Consider the following 21,803-nt stretch of genomic DNA (forward strand, 5'->3'; position numbering starts at 1 on the left):
TCTCCAAAAATATCTGGCGTCTGAGTTTGAGATGAAATCATTAGGTGACTTTTAAGTATTTTCTCGAAATTGAAGTTGCCAGATCTAAGCATGGTATTTTCTTATCTCAAAAGAAGTATATTTTCTTGGGCAGGTCTGGGTGGGTCGGTTGACTGCTTCTCTACTCTTCTCAACCCAAGTGGCAGCGACAACTTCTTCTCTACTCGTCGGAGGTATCTTTGAATTTTTCTTATTTTCATAGATGGGAGGTGATGGAGGCAAGAGATGAGAGATGAGTGAGGATAAGGTTTGTCCAAAAAGATGTGAAAATAAGGTTAGTGAAACATTGTGTTTCACTTATAGGCTGGTATTTTAACAAGTTTCCCTCGTGGGCTTGAGCCCATATACTAAAACATAATCTAATTGTGTTTTTATTTCAACCCTCTACTCTTTATACCAAAGCATCATATGACTCACATATACACATTTTTTATATATTAATTTGGGTATTAATTTATAATTTATAATACAAAATAATTATCATTAAAAATAAAATAAAAAAAGGGCCTAACCCCAATTACTCCTTTAGGTGCAAGGCCTACCTGCCGCCCGCCTACTGCCTAGCGATTTTTCCAGTCCACTGTTGGTTTTTAATTTTGGCCGCTCAACACTCATCTTCCAACAAAAGGAAAAAAAAAGAAGAAATTAATATAAGAATAAAATGTACGTAATCTTGTACAGAATCCATAAAGGGGAAGAAAAAAAAGAAGATGTAAATTAGCCAGTGCTGCCAGATAGATCTCCAGAAATTGCACTTCCATATGAAGCTGATCCAGTTTGAGATGCAGTACCGCGAGCCTTCTGGATCTGCCGTATCCTGAAGGCATCTCTTGGGAGTGGGTGGCTCTGGACCGAAGCTTCCTCCTCCTCTTGCCCTACCATTCATAAGAAATTTTGTTACTGAGAACTTGTCAATACTCTCCATATAACATTTAGGAATGCACGCATGCGCAGACACATTAAGACAGCTTGATTTGTGCTTAGCATAACTCATTAAAAGCGGTACTCATAAAATAATGATTTCAATTAGAGGTCTGTGTGGCTCATGCAAAGACTATGACCTTCCTAACAAACTCACAAAACCAATGCCCAAGTGCATACACAGCCACAGCTACTACGATTTAGTAATGTCAAATCCATGAAACCAGGGCACTGCCACGTCCATCAGAAACTGACTAGCATGGCAATTTGATAAAATGACGATCTGCAATATAGCCATCAATGGCCAACATTAACAACAAAAATTAGTTTTTAAAAAGCACGAATATGAGGCCAATGGGGTCTAGCCTAGTGGAAAATGATCTTGACTCGCAGGTTCTAAGCCCCATGGAATCTTGGCAGTGCATGTGAGAAAACCCCCCTCCCCCTTCTTATTAAAAAAAAATTAGTGAACATGAGTGTCCCCAGTTACACTGCGTCTAGTCCATTTTGAATATAAATTTAATCATGTCAATCTCAGAAGAACTTCAGTTAGTATTTTTCTTCCTTGACATCTCTCTTAATGGATGGAAAATTCAATCTCAAGAGGCACGTGACTTGGACTCATACAATATCTTTCTGAACTAGGATACCAGCATATATATCACCACAAAGAAAGGAACCACGTACTATCAAAATGTTTCCTTTTCCCCCTGGCTGGCTTGAAAGATGACGCACTTGGGATCGGATGAGACTTGCTTGAAACAGAAAGGTCACTAGTGGAAGGAGCAGGTATAGATGGCAATTGCATTGGGGCAGCCCCTGACTTCCCAGGCTGTGGTGCTGGTACATCACTTTGCAAACAAATTGACAACACAACATCAACATCTGGTGTTGGACCTGAAAATTTCAAAAAAACAAAATTTCCATTCAACAGCAGCACAAAGGATCAGGGGTCATGAAATAAGGGTAAACCTTCATTACCAATGGCAAACACCATCAGATTTAATATGATAAGATAATACCAAATAAACTCACCATGCAATTGAAAGATGGAAGAAAAAAATTACAAAGTCAATGCGGATCATAATTTTTTTTAAATTTTATGGGATCCTAATATTCTCAAATTTTATATAAATATATACCCACTGGATCACGCATCTTCTGAACATTTTTCACAGGTCAAATCATACATTTGTCAATTGTCTTCCCATATTTTTATGAAGGTAGCAACACTCTACACATGAATATTTATAAACCCATCACAAGAATGACATTTCAGTCCAAATTTTTACTGGTCTATTCTGACATAGAATTCAAGTCAGAATGGCTTTAAATATAGAGACTACAAAGTTTGTAAACTGGAAGAGGGAAAACACATTCCATTTAACTGAAAGAAAACTTCAAAATTTACCCTCAACAACTGGCAAATTTGATAAGAAGGCTACCAAAGCAGGCGGGGTTGCTTCTAATATTTCATCAAACGCACTCATTGTTTGACCACCTACTGCTGCAATCACGGGATTTGACAAGGATTTAGAAGCAGTGGGAACTCCAGCTGCTGTTGTGGTCTGAAAATTCCCAGCACCTACAGTAAAAGAAAATTAAGAAAAGAATAGACTAACAGATAAAGTTCAGTCACTGAACTTAAGCTACATAAATCCAAAAAAGCATGGTACAATCACATCTATGATATATTACAATATAGAATTAGACATTCTTGAAACTTCATTGTTTTGAAGAGGTTAAAGAAAATGAATCATTTAAACTATTAAATCTATTCACAGTATATTTGAAATAAACAGACTTATTTGATCATACCCCATCTCATCAGGTTGAATTAAACTAAAAGAAATATCCCTAAAATTCTTTGACATTGATGCCCATAAAGACAGCAAAAATCTATCCCCTCCAATAACATATCCGCTTTGTTCCTCTTATCCAAAATTTGTTTTTTGTCTCTCTATCCAAACTGTTCAAAGAACCACCATAACTGCGAAGCACCATGAGGCATTATTTTATTTTATGTTTTGTGGAGTTAATAAGTTAAAACACCTTAAATGTGATACTAGATCTTCTTCTTCAAAATGTTTGACAACTTGTGTTTATTACTAAACCAATTCCAGCATATCCCCAGACAGTCATATCCGAGGAATTTAAAGATGTAGTCCACATCAGGAAACAATTAACATAAACCTCTTTAAGAAATATTTCTAATTCACAGAATCAACAGATAGCATAAGAAACAAAAAATTATAAGGTCCTAAATACATGCCATTTAACTGCTGAAGACTCACCCACTTTTGATCTATCTCTATTATACACGTTCAAGTTACTGAAATTTAAAGCTCAAGACCAATTTTTTTTCTTTCACCAAACCAGTTTTCTATTTCTTTGAAGTGTACTTTACTGTTATTTTATGCACTGCATGAAATTAATCAGGCTCACTAAATATCAATTAAAAATTATAGACTCCTGACGGCAATATCAAAGCATACTGCTTAAACATATAAAGCAGGTAAAACGCTGTTATATAGTAACTAAGCAGACAAATGAATTGCCTACCAGGTTTTTGCCGTGGATCATAGATAACCATTTGGTTAGTATCTGGATAAACTACTTTTGAAGACACTGCTAAATTGCTTGTCAGGCCCGTAGAATCCTCATCTATGCAGAAAGGGCAGAGATTACTAAGTAATGGCCAAACAGTACCAACTACAAATACAGAAAGGGCAGAGATTACAAAGTAATAACCAAACAATAGTGGTACCTACAAACCCAAGTCCATTCGGCATAGTTGACTTCTCCACTTTCTTGTTGATATTTTTAGCAAGCCACTGAAAAGCAGAAACAGGGTGAGGTACTAATCAATGGAGAAACAAATAAATTATAAGTGACATGATGCAGCAGGCATAAGGCCCACAACTAGGTTATAGAAGAATTACGCCTCTCACTTAAAAAGAGCTTTTGGTGCTATCGAGTGCATCCTTCCTTGGTAGGTTATGGAGTCAGTCCTTGGTAGGTTTAGAGGGTTAATATGAAGCATCACAACTTCAATAACTCCAAATAAACCCCAAGTAGGTCCACTTACGGATTTTGTCATGTCAACAGGTATACAAAATCGAACCCTCTACCAGAGAATGCTTAAAAGTTTATGACAGCATGAAGCATGAACTCGATGTAATAATGCTTGCTCTTAGATCTCAACTTTTTGGATTATGGTAGGTACGAAGCTGTGTGTGCGCGGGCTAGGAAAAAGGAAAATACTGATGAAGAAAGGTGTTAATAGTTTCAATGGACATATTAAAATAATATTTTCATTAGAGGTACCTCTTGTCGGGCTAAATGATCCAATTCCTTTGAAGAGCAGGGCCAAAGATCCATGAAACTGTATCGTGATGCAACATCTTGCAATGAACTTTCCAATGACGAAGGTCCCTCTTCACCTGTTCCAGAAAGTGCTTCTTTTTTTCTTCGCTCAACCTATATGAATCACAGATTCAACAGCTTATTGCTTTGTTTGGAAGACAGGGATCAAAATTTGCAACAATAATCTAACAAAACCTTTTTATAACAAATTCAATTTATACAGACAAGTAATTGAAAAAAAAAAAAAGTTTAGGATTTAGGGCTTAGTATCCCATGTAATGTTTAATCCTGGAGCTATATAGCTTAATTGACAAAAATGCATAAAACGTCTAATAACTGTACACTATTTTCCTTTCTAAAAATCAAAGAGAATGTCAGTCAGGTACAACTGTATCGATGAATATGACACAAATTCTGTTCTTAGTGTCCAGGAAATTATTATTTTTTATATATAATGGAACTGTCAAATAAATCATAGAACAAATCAGAAGCCAAGGTGATGCAGGACGCGTAGGACCTAAATTTATTGGTTTCCTAATGTATTTGTTAGTTTCCTAGATTCTCTAGTTTTCCAAATTCTAGTAGGATTTCTACTTTTCCAGATTTCCAGATTTCTAGTTTTAAGTTTCCTATTTTATTTGGGTTAGGATTTCGGTTTAGCAAGGGATTTCTATCCTATTATGTCTAGGTTTTAGTTTGCTATAAATACCCCCATGTAGTTCTTTAAATGGAGATTTGGATATGGAGTAAACCTTCTATTTAAACAATGTGATTTCTGTCCTTCCTTCTCAGTTCTCTGATTTCGGTCCTTTCTTTCGTCCCTTCGATCTATATTTTCGTCTCCTCGACCTCCGATATTCTTCTTTTTCTACTCTTCTGCCCTTTCTTTCGTCTTTTCGATCTATATTTTCGTCTCCTCGATCTCTTATATTCTTCTATGTTCTATTGTTTGGGTGCTTAATCTAATACCTATGGGCTGTACTACATCACAAGGGTTGGAGGAACTTGTTCTACCAAATACATAAACCATTTTCCCAATTCTTGCTAAGTAGAGAGACTCAGTTTTCACCAGTATAGAGGAGCCCATTCACATAAGAAAACTTTGACTAAGGGCAAACAACCCAAAGCAAAAATATTGCTTTACATAGAGAGCAAAATAGTCAGTCACCAAGGAAAAAAAAAAAAGAGCTTAAGATTGAAATGGAAAAATACATTGCAAACCAAAAGGAAAGATCATATTTACTACCTTCAACATGCTAGCTAAATCTCCATAAGTTTGCTCAAAACTGGTGAATCGCTTCCATACCTAAGAGGGAAGATCCATCAGAATCTTGTATTCAATATTAAAACCGAGAAAAACTCACTGATATGTTGAATACGTTAATAATGAAGCAGAGAATGCAGCATAACCTATCTTAAAAAAACCAGGCAGGAAAACAATATATATTTGATTTCGACATAAACATCAGACTCAAATTTACAGAAATATCAATATCGGTGACCATAATAGAAATTATGGAAATAAGCTTAAAACGTGAAGAAGAAAAAATTGACACTTTCATCCTTGGAATACATTTCTCAATGAACTTCACTAATATAAGGAGAACCTTGGGACTGTTAGCTTAATTTGGAGATTCAATGTTTTTAAAGGTGAGGCGTTTTATGTCTTCTAAAAATCTAGGCGTAAGCATTGAGGTGTAAGCTTTCTGAGACGTAAATTATTATAGTTTAATATTTAGTATTGACAGATTGTTTAGTTTTATCTGTTAGGTTTGGGCTACATCAGTCACTTTACTTTTGGTAGCCACAAAGCTGTTTTATTTGGACTCTGCTGCCTCAGCTAGTCAGCTTCAGTAAACACACAAAAACAAGGAGCAAAGTGTCAAGGCATAGAACCATAAACAAACCCCAGGAGTCTTAGTCCAAGGGATCAATGAACTGTTTCATTTGAAAGGCCAAAAAACCAGATATCAAACGGTGCCGTATATGCCAAAAAACTTTCTTAGGGAAAAATATATATATATTTGTGGTGGTCCTCTTCCTAGAGGCTTATGCCTCTGAAACCCTAAATACATTCGTGCTGCCTTATTTCAAGCCGATATCATGGTTTCAAGAATATTAAGCCGATATTTCGGAATATCCATATCATGGGGTGCATATAGTCTTCACCCCCTTTCCATATCCATCTCCTATTTTTCCGATATACAGACGATATTTTCATCACTGAAAACAACCTAGTTTTGTACTGTACATAAGGCTTAAGCCTCAAAGCCAGTGAAGAAGTCCAAATAAGTAAAATTTAATTTTGTATGAATTTTCCAAAGAAAGAAAAGCTCTGAAGCTCCAATCCATTCGGTCCTTTTTCGTCTTCTTGGTAAACAAAAAGTACATAGAAAACATAAAGAAAGTAAACAAAACATGAAATCCACAAGATACAGTAACATAATAATAAGGATCCTGCTTGGACTAACAGAACAAGCATCTCAACAACTTATCTTCAACATCTCTACAATTTCTCCCTAGCCAAATACAACAAATACTACGGATCAGCACCCAAAGTTGTAAAACTAAATCGAAGTAAGCTACCTAGCGTAGAAGAAGTTTGGAATGATTAGTAATGTAGATGACTAGAATACCTAATTGTAACAAATCCTGACTTCAGAAATAACCTACCACAAGTAGAAATAGAAACTTAATACAAGCGAGAGGACGAACGCAAACACACGTGTATATTTATTATGTACATGACAATAGGTGTCTTACCTCAACCGATTCCTCTGATGGTAGTGAGCTTAATGCCCTCTCAAATAATGCTCGAATATTTCTATCATCATTTAAACGAGTTAAAAAATCTGCATACCTGCAACAATAAGGACATGATAATCGATAAGAACGCAATAACAGATATTTCAACACACAATAAGAATACATCAATAAGAGCATAAATATCATATCCTTCAATTTCTGTTTTCTTTTACCTAAATATGACTAATAATATGAAATACAAATTGCCACTGTTAGTCACATAACAAATCTGCCTCAAATTCACTACTTGGACAGCCCATATCTATGTGCCACACAACACAATGAAACTCAAAGACAATAATACTGTAATACACACATCTGGGGCCCATATTTATGTGGTGTGTGTGCAGCATTAGTTGGGATAAAATATCACAAAGTTGTGTCTCAGCACAAAGAGTAGGGCCACATCCCACAAGCATGAATAGGATCCAGATGTGGGGGCCCTACAGGAATCAAAAAGTAAAAATGAAACCTTTGGGTTAATAATTTTTTAAACTTCATAGGCAAGTGGTCTAGGAGACTATAAGGTCTCTCCAAAGTATGATGTTTCTTACTAAAAAAGAATGTCCAATCTGAGCTACACATTACTGAAATGCAGCCACAGGTGGAATCCATCATGCCAAAAGGATTAATGCCACAACAGTGAATTGCACTTGAAACAAATAGAGAACTCTTCAATTCCCCAAAAGGAACCCTTTTCCAGGATTCCTACACTCGCATATGCCTATAGGATCAACTTACTAAGTGTATTGGACACTGCATATAACATTTCACTTCCATAAATCCTACAGTAAACATCACCATAGCAATTTGGTATGCATAATCTATGGAAAGGACATGAACTCACTCAAGAATGTACACAGGCTCATGCATAAACCGTTTCAACCCAGCTTCAAAAACATTGTGTGCCATCTGCATGGATGTAAGATAATAGTAAATGTTTGTTTCGTATCAGAAAAAAAATAATAATTAAAAAAAATTCCCTTAACAGTATATTAGATTATTGTCCAATGTCCCAACTACTGGATCTTTAGTTTGGTGTGGATGGTCCTCCAGGGTGCAGTGTCTGAGCTCTAGGGTACACACTGGACCCAGTACCTAGGACTCGGGACCGTAGACAGGGACCCTGGACGTGGGACCTAGATCATGTATTCTGAGTGTAAGGTCCAAGGTCTGAGGGTCTGGGTTTGGAGTCCAAGGCCTAGGATTTGGAGTCTGACGTCTAGGGTGTTGGCTTCCCAGGTCTAAGTCTCGGGTGTTGGAGTCTTTTGGCTAAAGAGACTTAAAGTTAGGGGAAGAGCATTCCTAACCTATAATTTGGGAATGTGCATTCCATTGTTTGGGCATGAATGGGAGAGTGTTCCCAAACTAAATATGTGAACCAAACAATGGAACCGGCCTTCTATAGGAATGCCCACTTTATTCCAATGCATTCAAATGCAGATTCCATTCTATTCCTTGAAGCCAAACACAACAAGGAGAAGTAAAGTTGTGAGGAAGTGTGCTTTTTTTTTTTTTTTTTTGGTAAATAAAACTGAGAAAATTTTATACACTATATAATCCAAACACAGATAAATGCTATCTACAGTTTCAGCACTGATTACAGCTAATCATGAAAACATCGATTTTAACTTTAAAAAACCTTTGGATCCTTGTCAAGACAGAAAGCCATCATTGCATAAGCAACATAAACATGGTACGTGCAGTTTGGAGATTTGCGAGCATCTAAAAAGTACTTGCGAGCTGCTTCAACTCCTTCAGTTCTCCTTAAGAAACGAATGAACTGCGGTGAAAAATACTAACATGAGATTCTTTCCAAAGAATGGACAAAGTTAGTTGTAAGCTGCAGAATAAATGTAATCAAATCTCTATTTTCAATCAAACAAATGTTCGGCATAAATAATTATATGGTGGAGACGCCTGCAGGATTACTTATATAGGTGAATTAACAAATTAAAGAGCTTGTGAGAAAAGTTTAAGCAGCAAGGAAGGCTAATACAGAAAAAACAAAAACAACAAAAAGCTTCAACTGTATCTTCTAAACTTAAGGTTTGCTTATAAAGTCCCAAAGGGCTGGCCAGTTTAAAGCCCATTTATTAAATTATATTTATTTTAGAGAAAAATAATACATAATATTATTACATTTATATCTTAAATTCAAGTCTATTTCTTTTCTCTAATAATATATATTAAAATTTAACGTTTTCTTTATATATAAAATAATGATTTTGTTTTTCAAGTTTCAATTTTTAAAATCCAAACAATAATCTAGTCATTTTCTAATTAAATGCACTTTAAATAACAAATAATAAATCTTTTTTGTATATACATAATTGTAAAAAAGATTTAAATGAAGTAAAAAAATTATAATAAAAAGGCAATACACAAGTCAAATTTGGCGTGGGCCCATATGGGCTAGGGCCGTGGGCTCGGGCCGGTATTGATGATTTTCATAACTGGACGGACATGGCACGGCCCTTTTGACACCTCGTGAAACTAGAAACTCCTATTTTACAAGAAGAGTCATCCAATATAAGCAACAACGAAGACTTAACCAACTCTAACATGAACTCACTAAAACGCCTCAAACACAGCAAAACGTGCAAAAGCACATCTATTACAAACTTCAAACGAGTCTGAGATGAATCACAATAGAGGGAACATCCCTAAATTGCTTAGGAAAAGATGTCCACAAGGAAGCAAAAGAATCCAATTGAATCCCAAATAGAAATCAACTCTTCTTCCATATCTCCAAAAATTCTTCCATCCATTTCCCATCACCACCACCCAAACAGAAGGTAAGAACTGCACAATGCCAAAGGGTAACATCTCCCTTCTGAAGCCCCCTCCCCAAAAGTATCTCAGTCAACAAAGAATAACAATTTCATGAAACAGCTCACTCCAAGTCGAAAGCACTGAACAACCTGGTGCAAATCTATGACACAAATAGCAATTTAAGAAGATAAACGCAAATGATTGACCCATTGTTTCACACAACACATGCCACTGAGGAGATCAAGAAGCATAGGGCCTCCCCTTTTAAAGCATATCATAAATAATAATATTGATTTTATCATGGGGCACCTGTATTACAAAATTAACTTATTAGGACCAAAGGTAGGCTGAATGGGGTTATCTAGCATAGATTGAAGAATGGTTCCAACAAGAAGAAAAAAAACGCGGGCCCCGAGTCAAGAAAATTACATACATTGGAGAATCATGTCCACTTAAAGATCCAAAAGAAAATACTTACCTGTATATGAGCAAGTGCTGTTGTGTTAACACCATCTCCCAAAAGGCTTTCATATATTTTCTTTGTAGGCTGCAAGAAAGCAGTAAATCCAGCTCTACCTCAACTCAACCAAGCCTTCAGAGCCAGAAATTTCAACATGTAGAAAAGAAATTTGTAATCCTAATACCTGAATTGCTCCACGGGATTCTTCCAGCTCTCCATAAGCATACCGAAGCATCTCCGAGTCTGATGGGGAGAGAGAGAGAGAGAGAGAGAGAGAGAGAGAGAGAGAGAGAGAGAGAGAGAGAGAGAGAGAGAGAGATTCTTAAGCTACTTTATGCCATTTAATAGACAACGGATGAAAACCATCCAAAAAAATTTCAAAGGACCACTACACTCATGCTTATATAACAATCAAGCCAAAGCAGCAAGACAAAAGAAGTACTTCAAATTACCAGGAAGAGCCTTCAAAGATCTCTGAAAAACTTTAATTGCAGCATCTATCAAACCACTTTTTGCATGCCACATGGCATAGTCATACCACAAATCAGGATAATGGTATAGATGCATTAGACACTGGAAACCAACAAAATGCAGTTAGGAAGTCAGAAATAAAATTTGAACAAGGAACAGTGAACAATTGCATAAATAAAATGAAATAACTGTACGCAATTTTATGAAAATATACTTCCAGTTATTTGTGTGCATAATTTAGTGAACTCATATAATTAACTGCACTCTGAATATATGTTTTTGTTCATGATAGTTGAGTGAATTTACAAAAATCAAAATGCAGAGCATCAGATCTAGAATAGGACTAAAATACAGTACACGAGATTACATTTTAATTCTACTGCATTAGGTACAATAGCTCCACTCCACATTATTATACAACTAGCATGTGTTGGTGATGATTAACTTAGATGAGACTAGTTAGACAGAATAGCATCCCCGTCATACAATAGAGGATTACAAAGACACCGGGTGACCAAAAGAGGATAAAAACATTTGACAATTATAAAAGAAGATGGATAAACAGGTAAATTTACATATCCAAAATTGAGATGCGTTCAAGCCAAAAGAAAAGGTTGAGAAATGTTCAAATTATCGACTTGTACACAAATCCCAATCATCACAGTACTACAGTGATAAGCAACACGAAGTATCTAGGAATATCCAAACATGTACCAATAAATTCTTTAAAATTGAGGAATTCATACGATTCCAATATGCTATTTTTAGGTTAATATCCAACAAACTTAGAGACAATCTAGAAAATCTTCACTAATTTTATGAATTCAAGTGAGAAAAAACTATATCATATTTTCTCTACCTGCTCATAAGTGAATATAATTCGCTTGTTGGATGATCCATTCTCTATCCTTTGTGGATTTCCTCTGAAAAGCAGTTACAAGAAAATAGATTAAAATACACAACATTCTCAAATGAACTACAGAAAAAACAAACGTGACAACAAAACTGAAAAAACAATAACAACTATGAGCATGCAAACTTTGTTGTAAGTTATTAATTTTTATTTTTAACTATTTGTAATGTCAATCTTGCTTCAGAATCATCATATAAAATACATGAGGTTTAGGGTTTAGGGTTTAGGGTTTAGGGTTCCATTTCATTTCAGAGACTTCTGTAAGCTTGATATACATTATTTGCTTATTCCCTGCCAGCTTAAGATTTTAGGCCTAGTGGTTTTCAAACATGGTATCAGAGCCTTCTACGTCTGCCTCTCCCCATGCAGGATGGGTCTGCAAGTGAGTGGCAGTGTAAGCTTGATGTGCACAGGTGGCCCATTCCATGACAGCTTAAACTTTTGGGGATAGTGGTTGTCTAAAACCTTAAACTCAGAGGAGCAACATCCAACAACTGCCAGTAGAAATATTAACCTGTATCGCTCTATATACAAGAACTTTACTCTCGTAGTTATCTAATCTTTGAACTTTCTAATTCATGGAAGCAATGAGCACAAGTGGTCAATCATATCATTTTCGCATTTGACATATGAGGGCATTCTCAGGAAGTACCAAACCTCTTAAAAGGGTAAAATTTGCACAAAAGCATACTTATTTTTTTCACATAGGTCCCTACAAGCATCTCATTCTTTAAGTGAAAAGGAATCTGCAAATAAAGTTAGTAACAGATTGCAGATTAATAATAATTCATGATCTATCATGTCTGTGACGATAATGAATACATAACCACTAAACGTGAAAAACAGTATGGAACTACTCTTTACTTTTCAAAAGCTAACAACTTCTTCCATGCCATCCACTGCGATTCTTCCTGTAAGAGCACAACACATAATTACCATTTGCCATTGCAAAATATACATGAGAATTCCAATCTGCAAACAAAGATGTGGTTCTCATACGGCAAACAATGGCAAAGACCAAGAAAAATACGTCATGCTTATTGCCATGTATGAAGGCAAGTCAGTAAATGTCTAAGACTGCACATGTTACATTACACCTAGAAAATCAAGACAAATCCTCATGCAACTTTTTCCACCATGGGTCGACAGTAATATAAAAAATCAGACACTAAAAGAACATTTAAGTTGCAAGTTAATTGTGTTTCCGAAACAAGGCCAGCAACCTTGATTGCATGTTTGGATAAGAGATACCAGCTGAGATATAAAAAACATCTGCATCTGTGAGACAACAAATCACAAATTACAGCACAATAAGAAGCAAAATTGCCTTGTAAGAGCCAGTCGGTGGTACAGCAAGCATATTCCAGTCAATTCCATCAACGTACTTCTTCCGCTCCCTGTAGACGGCCCTGGCACTGTTAAATTTGGGTTGATATTCAGATAACAGTCCCTTTGCCTGCTTAATGCAACATCATCAGATTTCCAATCCTTTAAATGTCTTTCTTAACAAAGATATAGAACCCAGGCACAAAGACAGACAGTCATACATAGTTCATATCACATTTGCATTCCAAAACCGAAAAGTTACCAGTTGACGGCTGACAGAATTTTCAAAATTTTCATATTCCTTCCAAAGTTGTTCAATGTGATGGGTAGGAGTAACAATGGCTTTCTGGTATACTTTCCGCACAGCAATCATGCGTTGTGACTCTTCCTGTGTGCTTAAAGCCTGCAAGATCACATTTAAAAAATTAGTGCCCTTGACATCAAAAATTAACGAACATCAGCTACAACAAAAAATAAGTGCAGCATTCTTGCCACCCCGATCTTGTTCTCCACACCCACCTTTAATATTTTTTTTCTTTTTAAAATTTGTCCCTATATAAAATAACTGTAAGGATAATATATTAAAACAAAACAAAAATTCTGAAAAATTCTAGAACCTCGCTGCCATGAGCCATGGGAACCACCATGCACAGGTAGAGAGGTCAGCTGCTGACCCTTGTTGAGAGAGTGAGCTTCGTTGGTATCAAAAAAATGTGTCAAAAAAGAATGTCTAGGGTAGGAGTTTAGAGCATTCTTGTAATATGAATCTATGGATTGATTAATCCTTTTATATTTTAATGGGGATGGGAAAAGTAGGTCATTGGGGTGAGAAGAACGGGGGACAACAATAGCAGTGCTATTCTAAAACTAAGGCTGGAAATTCTGGTTAATTAGTTTCAGGATGGGATCCAGCACATTGAACAACTACCTATTTGGAGCTTTTAAAGACTCAGATGTGATATCAGATTTAACCTGCAGTTGTCCTGAGGCAGCAGGTTTGTAGCCTGCTGTTTAAAAGGGAGTTATGCGGAGGGCGACATACTAACCAGATCAACGCCTACAGGTAACATGACACATGAAACTGTTTATTAACTAGGTTCAACAATGTTTATAACCCAACTGACGTCTTAAATAAAAAGGTCATTTCAAGTACATGTTAACACATCAACATAACGTGACTATTAGATGTGTAATTTGAGTCATTTGTTAGTGAGGTGAGTTCAACAAAAACACATGCTGGTTAATCGGGCTGATAAGGTTTTGACACACACAATCATGCTCAACATAGCCCGCTAAGATTGTCTGCATTAGAGACTCAAAAATGGGTATCCGTGAAAAAAAAAAGCAGGGGGAGGGCTTTTTTTTCAAAAAGAAGAGTCAGAGTCAAGTCAAAAGGTAGATCTTGTTTCTGTTTTACAGTAGTAAATATAGTATGGGTTATTAAACAAATCCTAGAAGCCATAAGTAGAGTAAGTTGATATTATAAAGATAATTAGTTTTCATAAGTAAAACACTTGATGTTTTCCCGAATAAAGGCCTTCCCCAGATTGCAACTCTAAAAATCTTGATCCAACAATTTTTGGTGTAAAGTCCATGGTCCACTGCAGCGAATAATAGACTATGTCCTTCTTCTATTTACATCAAGTGGTACAAGAGCCACTCCATCAAACCTGTGATTGTTCCAGATATGAGTACTGATTGTTCCCTATTAGTTCCCATCAATACTTCAGTATTCTCTCAAACTCTGAGTAACTTCCTGATTTAATGCTTTTCACAGATTTCCACATAGGAAATCTTGGTCCAACAGTGTTTGATAAGAATCAATCCTAGGTCTATTGTCAGAAGTATATCTTTTTTTCGGTATATATATATATATATCCCCTTTCACCCCAAAAGAGCCGCAATAAAAATGAACATAGAGAAAGAAAATAACAAACCGGCAAAGACTTTAAAAAAGTGATGTACTCCATCCACACAGGCCCGGATGCTATATCTGCTCCTGGTAGCACATGCAAAGGAATAAAAAAAGCCTTAAACCGCACTGAATTAGGAGCACGTTTCAATTCACTAGATGAACCAAAATGCTATATAATGTAAGTATAAGCAGTAAATGCATAGTTAATACTTACATCCCTTGGTTAAAAACAAATATTTCATAAACATAAATTTACATGTCAAAATAAATAAATAAAATCTTACGTATTAAAGTGAAAAAAGATGAAGAAAATTTTAAAATCCCACTTTGCATAGACAAGATCCCACTTTGCTGAAACCACACTATAGCACTTCATTTTTTTAATACATTTTTATTCCCGATTCCGACATTGTTTATTTCTTCAGGGTGTAGAGTATCTTCAGAGCTTACAGAGCCTAAACCATTACCCCCAAGCCCTAAATGGATTTTTGCCTGCCATTCGAATGGCAAAGGACCCCTAGACATAGATCCCACTTTCAGTTTAACTCTATCCTTTAAACATTACTAACTTCAAGTCATTTTATTTAAAATCATATTGCAGATCCAAAAAAACTGAAAACTTCTTCTAACAGCAATCAAAGGCTATCAAGCTGACACACTTCAGTACTTATTTTTCTTTACCTACAAATGAGAAAACCTAGCAAAACTAGGAAGTGTTTAAATTTTCAACTAAAAGAAAATTAAGACAGCGGAGTAAACATTAACAAGCATCCTAAAAGGCTTAAGTCAAAAGACATACCAACATAACTAAGCATAAAATCAAAAGCTTTTCTAGTCTCTTCCTGACCCTCTACCCCCTTCTTGTCATTCACCTTTCTGATGAAACGAATGTAGCATCGCCTACAAAGTCAATACAATCAAGACAATGAAGCATTATAAATCATTAATAGGAGAGAGACATTTGCAAATACAGAAGAAAAAAGGGGGGGTAGTTGTGAGGAAAGTGAAGTAATTGTATGAACAAATGAAATTTTAGTGGAAAACAAGAAAACATGGTATCTTCTGTTTCTTTTGAATATATAATTTTCTAAAAACAATGCTATATAAGATTAAGATCTATGTTTTTTTTCTATAGAGGGGTTTATTTTGTTCTTTTAATTGAAGCTTGTCATCTATTATACTATTACAACATGACTGATATACTATATTTTATACAACACATTCTAAATTTATATGAAACTCGTCTGTACTCAAAAAAATAAAGTTCTATTTATCTTCTCTGCAGACTGCTCATGCACTAATGTTCAAAGCAGAAGAATACCCCAAATTTCTCAGCTCTTCATTGCCCCTTTTCAAAAAAAGAAAATTCATTTGCCCCTTTTCTTCACAACTTAAAGCAAAATACCGCAGAATTTACCCCCAACTTCCAGCCCTCAAAAGAACGCGAATATGCTGAAATTATCTGTTGCCAAGCATTAAGTTCAATCAACACAAAGCTCCCACCTGGTCAAGATTAATTACACTACAGAGAAATCTAAAGGGCCATGGTAAGTCCCAAGGAGGGCCGAGACACCTTTCCCATAAAAATAAAATAAACAAATCCACCTCCCAAGCAGCCACAAAATTATGGTTTGCTTCCACTTTGCTCCAATCTTTCACCATTTTCCTTCGCATCCCAAGAATTTGGAGCCACCACAACGGTGCTCCTGGGTAGGGGAAGGTGAAGGCTGTTGGGGTGGCGGAGGGGTGTGATGGAGGAGTGGCGGTTTGGTTATCATCTTTGTAGTTTTGTATTTATCTTTTTTATCAATTAAAACTCTATGTGTAAGTAATTTGCTGACATTATCTGTTACAAAGCATTAAGTCTAATCAACACAAAGCTCCCACCTGGTCAAGATGAATCACACTAAAGAAAAATCTAAAGGGCGACGATAAGGCCAAGACGCCTTTCCCATATAATAAAATAAATAAATCCACCTCCTAAAGCCGACTACATAGCCCTATATATGATACATTTCCTAAACCATCCTGCATCATGATGATATAAGAAGCTGCATAATCAACAAATTTATTCAGGACTTATAAGTTGATAAACACACTGCATATTAAGCATATACAAATTTATTTGATTAAGTGGTTTTCACTAGGTGGTAAAGGCATGCAGAAGATGATCGGATGGGTTCAAGACACAAATCATTGTAATTACTTGTCACATTGACTCGATCGACAACAAAAGAAGTTCACCTCAATTCCTACTCATTCAAAATATAAAAGCATACGACATCATAACATGGAATCACCAAAAAAATACAAGAAAAAATGTCTTATCAACCAAATTAGGTAAACTTCAACTTAAAGCAAGCAAGATGTTGCAGACAGTATTTTGGCTGTAGAATATAATATACCAAAGAGGAATTTGCAAACAATTCAACAAACACCGGCTAAATATCTGTTTTGTGGCCTCATCATTATTTACAACCATCTGCGCCTCCACATATTGCTTCCAATATTTTGCCTGGAGAGAAGGGAAACAGCAATAATCAGCTAAATACAAAACACTATTTTCCAAACATAGGAAAGATAATGAGATAACTAAACAGATTTTAGACTTCTCCACAAAAAAAAAAAAAATTAGCATTTATGTCCTCTGTGTCCAGTACTCCTCGAAATGCTTAACATGAGTTTAAATAAAACAGTTTAAGGGGATGTAGTTTTTGTAGACTTCCATATTAAGTCTTGCAGAGTTCGACATACTTCCTTCACAGATTTATAAGGATTATGAGACTTTTTTTTTCTCATTTTTTGGGAGATTTCGTGACAAGTAGATTATAAAACCTATCCTCAACGGCTTGTAGTCAGACCGAGCCCTTCCCAACTTGAATAGCAAGGGTCTAAGCCTGAATTCCATCTAGGACTCATACAACCACCCATATTTTTGTTTTCTTTATATTTTTAAGTCATCTCCGTCATATAATATTTTATTTATGTTAATTGATATTTAATAAGCATATGATCTGTCACAAAACCCCGATTAAGGTACTTAGGCCATGTTTGGTGAGTTGGATTATGTAGATGGATAGGATTCATAATCCTAATCAAATGTTTGGTGGCCTAAAAAGAACATGGATTGGATTATGTCTAATCCTACTAGAGCCAAAGTAGGATTATGAATCCTACTCAAATGTTGGGATTAAGTTGGATTGGATTATGTCTAATCCTACTAAGCCATGTAATAGCACATTTCAATTAATCCAACCCCTTAATCATGTGTAACACCAAACACATCATTGGATTAGTGTTATCATTTCCAATCCAATGCAATCCAATCCTACTTCATAATCCAATCCAATCCCAGTCACCAAACATGGCCTTAGAGAGAAGTTCTCCAAACAAGTGTTTACTTCAAAGAGAAGTACTTTAAGCAACTAGGAGTTCAGATACAAGACATTCTTCTTCAATAACCAAGGCCCAGTGCCCCCAAAAAATCATAGCTCCATTCTTTCCACACTTCACAACCATCCTATGAAAATATAATATTTTTTAAAACCTTAACGGTACAAATGATGGCCCTTCCCACAAGTCACAGCCACTCTACCTAATAGGGCCACAGAAACTTTTGTACTCAGTCTTCAACAACAAAAGTAAATCATGCTAATTCCAAGATGTAGGAAGATAGTGGATATGGAACTTAAAAACTTCAACAAAAATAATATAAGATGCTAATTCCAGGAGTACAAAAGTTCATAATTGAAACTCCAAAAATCACAGAGCTCATAATATCCACATACCCTAACTTTGCAATTAATTCATTCCTTGAAATGAAAAATGGAAAGCTGGCCAGGAATAAGAAAACATTAAATATAGACAAAAAAAATGTCTGTAACATACTCAACAAACAAATATTCTCTGCACCCTTAGGTGTAATCCAGTTTGTAACAGAAACAGTCAAAATAATAACATAACCATGTCATAAGAAAGGGCAAAGAGTGCCCACCCTACTATGGGATGACTAATGATCAGAAAATACCAATGAAATATTTTCAACTCTACGGAAAACACCAATGATCAGAAAACAAGCTCTTCTATTCTCTTCGCAAATGGGCCAGAAAATTGCAAATTGACAAATTTTCCATAAGATAAAAATTCAACCTAATTGAAACCTGCTTCAATTCCAGGTTAGTCCCAAGAATTAACACCAAAATTCTGGTAAATAGCTAAGCACCTTGTGTATCAAAACAACTCTCTGTTAAGCAGAAAAAACAAGATAACCAGCCCTTATACTTGATACTCCAGTGTCTAAGTCGTCAGTCTAAAAATTGGGCATGCAATCTATTCTTCAATCCAAAAACAAAAACAGAAAAGCAAAATTTAAATAGAACTCCACTGAAAAATAGAGTGATCTAATACAACAAAGCCAAAATATAAAAAGTATATTACATACAGCTACATATATAGGAGTGTTCAGACAGATAACATTAGGTATTTTAATAAGATGCAACATTAGGTATTTTAATAAGATGCATACCATATTTTAAAGTCTTTGGATGAAAGTCTAAACAGTTGACATTATAATGGCTTAGAGCATGTAAGTAAATGATATATTTTGAACTAACCGTTTGGATATTCATCCAATACCTTAAAGCATGGTAGATTTATTGTTAAAGTAATTAACATTAGGTGCCTAAACATTCCTTGTGGGTTGTCCAAGATCCAAGTTTAAATAGAATTGCAATGAACTAAAGAATGATCTAAAGAACGTAAAGCCACAAGATAAAGAATACATTATTTGTATATATAGCAGTTAGAAGGAACTCACCGCAGTGGGAAACACCGTCAAAAGTTGCTCATATATTGGTGCTGCCTCTGAAATAGGCAAATGCTAAATGGAAAGATATATGAATAAAAATCAGGTGTACCTCCAAATAAATTATCCCAAAAAAGAAAAGCTGAAATAGGGCAGAGTTGCAGTGTCATACTAGTGCCTCATTGGCTAGACTTTCGGTGGCTTCAACATTGTATTTATCATCCACGAGTTTGCGATCTGAAAAGTTGTATAACATAAAAAAATTAAAACGAAAAGACAAAACAAAAGGAGAATCTATGAATATATATATATATATATATGTGTGTATATAAGGATTCGGGGGACACACAAAAAGCCACAAATTTATACACATATTTTCTACCCTTAGATTAAAGCAGTTTAATGGCTAATATTGCATTGGAAAAGAAATCAATACCCTCTCAACCATATGATTAATATGCCTTGGAAATAACTAGAGCCTTCAAGATTCTATGACAACAACTAGAGCATTCAAAGCCTTAATCTTCTTATCTCACTACATTTGATAAAACTGAACTGCCTGCATAGCAAAAACCAATATCAAAACTCACCTTGATCTCCAACTCGTCTGAACTCGGCTTCCATATGCCACTGTAATTGTAGACCTGCATTACAAACCCAATATTTTACAGGATCGCAGTGTTCAAAGTTCAAACATCTATTTCATGTGATTTACTTATTAAAGGAATTTAAATTTTCAACGAAACAAGTTGTAATATCCCTTCTGTACGAATATCCAACAATTATCCATCTACTTTCTTATTAAATATTGCCAACATACTATAGATTGACAAACTCCGAACCTAATTAATTAAGGATAATAAAAAATACGATACCAGAAAGGCAATCCCTAGAAGAAACAAACCAATTATCACCTAATAAGATTGACAAAGAAGGAGAACGAAAACTAAATTACACTTACCTCTTTAATTGACCAAATGCTGATATCAATAACAACTCAAGCGTTAGTTGTCAAAGAAGAATAATGAAATATGGAGGACGAATAACCGAAGGAGAAGGGTAAGGAGCAAGGCAATTGGCTTCACAATTTATCGGTGAATAACTGGAGAAAAGAAGGAAGAAGAAGAAAATCGATCAACCGAAGAAGCATTGCATAAGTAGTAAGAAAGGGAATGGAAAAACAAAAACTATTTCAGTACCCTTCAGTATAATTAAAGAGGGTGCAAGAAGAAGACGAGGGAGGGGATGGCACTGTGCTGGTAAAAGTTACTTTTTTTTTAGGGAGAATTTGAGTTACACCACTAGGTTTGGTGTGGGTCGGGGATCTGAGTTTGAGAGGGGGCAGGGGTTCTGGGTCGGGGAAGGGATGGGGATTTGGCCCGGGAAGGGAGAAAAGAGACAGAAGGGGATGTGATGGCTGTTGGGGTGGGGGAGTGGTGAGTGATGACTGTTGGGATGGAGGTGGGGGAGGTGATGACGGTCGGGAACGGGCAGGGGAGGTGAGAGAGTGGTTTTCATCTTGCTTAATATGATTTATTTAATTTTTTTTAATATATATTATTTCTATTCAATAATATAAGAAAATTACGTATATAATACCTGAATTGTCTTATGTATAGGGTATAGCCGGTCGGCTATACTATTTATAAAAAAAAGACCTAAATAACGCCGCCGGGCTATAATTTTTTTTTTATAATAAAAAACATAATATAGCCGATCAGCTAGACTATTTTTATTATTAAAAACATAGTGTATGGCCGGTGGCTATACTATTTATAAAATAAATAAATAATACACCTACTGGCGCCAAACACCCATTTCGCCATGTGTCAAACATCGTATAGCCGGATGGCTATACTGTTTTTTTTAAAACGTAGTATAGCCGGACGGCTATACTATTTTTATTATCAAAAAAAATTGGAGTATAGCCACGCGGTTATACTATTTATAAAAAAAGAAACCCACATGTCAAAAAAGTATATCCCGCAGGCCATACTATTTTTTATAA

The 21,803-nt window shown here is 35.6% G+C and overlaps 1 protein-coding gene across 3 annotated transcripts; it reads right to left on the minus strand.

Annotated features, from left to right (window-relative positions):
• On the minus strand, positions 517-21,463 carry LOC18791218 (cleavage stimulation factor subunit 77). 3 transcript variants are annotated; one of them, XM_020554122.1, is made up of 25 exons: positions 20,995-21,463; positions 20,757-20,897; positions 20,386-20,439; positions 19,968-20,032; positions 19,808-19,870; positions 17,397-17,506; positions 15,791-15,891; positions 15,014-15,075; positions 13,339-13,479; positions 13,078-13,206; positions 12,615-12,661; positions 11,697-11,760; positions 10,819-10,939; positions 10,551-10,609; positions 10,385-10,453; positions 8,774-8,914; positions 7,979-8,043; positions 7,090-7,186; positions 5,573-5,632; positions 4,288-4,440; positions 3,728-3,794; positions 3,523-3,624; positions 2,372-2,545; positions 1,648-1,857; positions 698-914 (listed from the first exon to the last, which is right to left on the minus strand). In XM_020554122.1, exons 3-25 carry the CDS (start codon positions 20,417-20,419, stop codon positions 757-759), a joined length of 2,292 nt encoding a protein of 763 aa, XP_020409711.1. In that variant the 5' UTR covers positions 20,420-20,439; positions 20,757-20,897; positions 20,995-21,463; the 3' UTR covers positions 698-756. The 3 variants fall into 3 exon arrangements, with proteins under 3 accessions (XP_020409712.1, XP_020409711.1, XP_020409714.1); XM_020554123.1 differs by having other exon boundaries at positions 517-914; positions 20,757-21,463; XM_020554125.1 differs by lacking the exons at positions 19,808-19,870; positions 19,968-20,032; positions 20,386-20,439; positions 20,757-20,897; positions 20,995-21,463 and adding an exon at positions 16,313-16,453 and having other exon boundaries at positions 17,397-17,480.

This window comes from Prunus persica, chromosome G1, assembly GCF_000346465.2.
Source record: "Prunus persica cultivar Lovell chromosome G1, Prunus_persica_NCBIv2, whole genome shotgun sequence".
Taxonomy (NCBI): Eukaryota; Viridiplantae; Streptophyta; class Magnoliopsida; order Rosales; family Rosaceae; genus Prunus; species Prunus persica.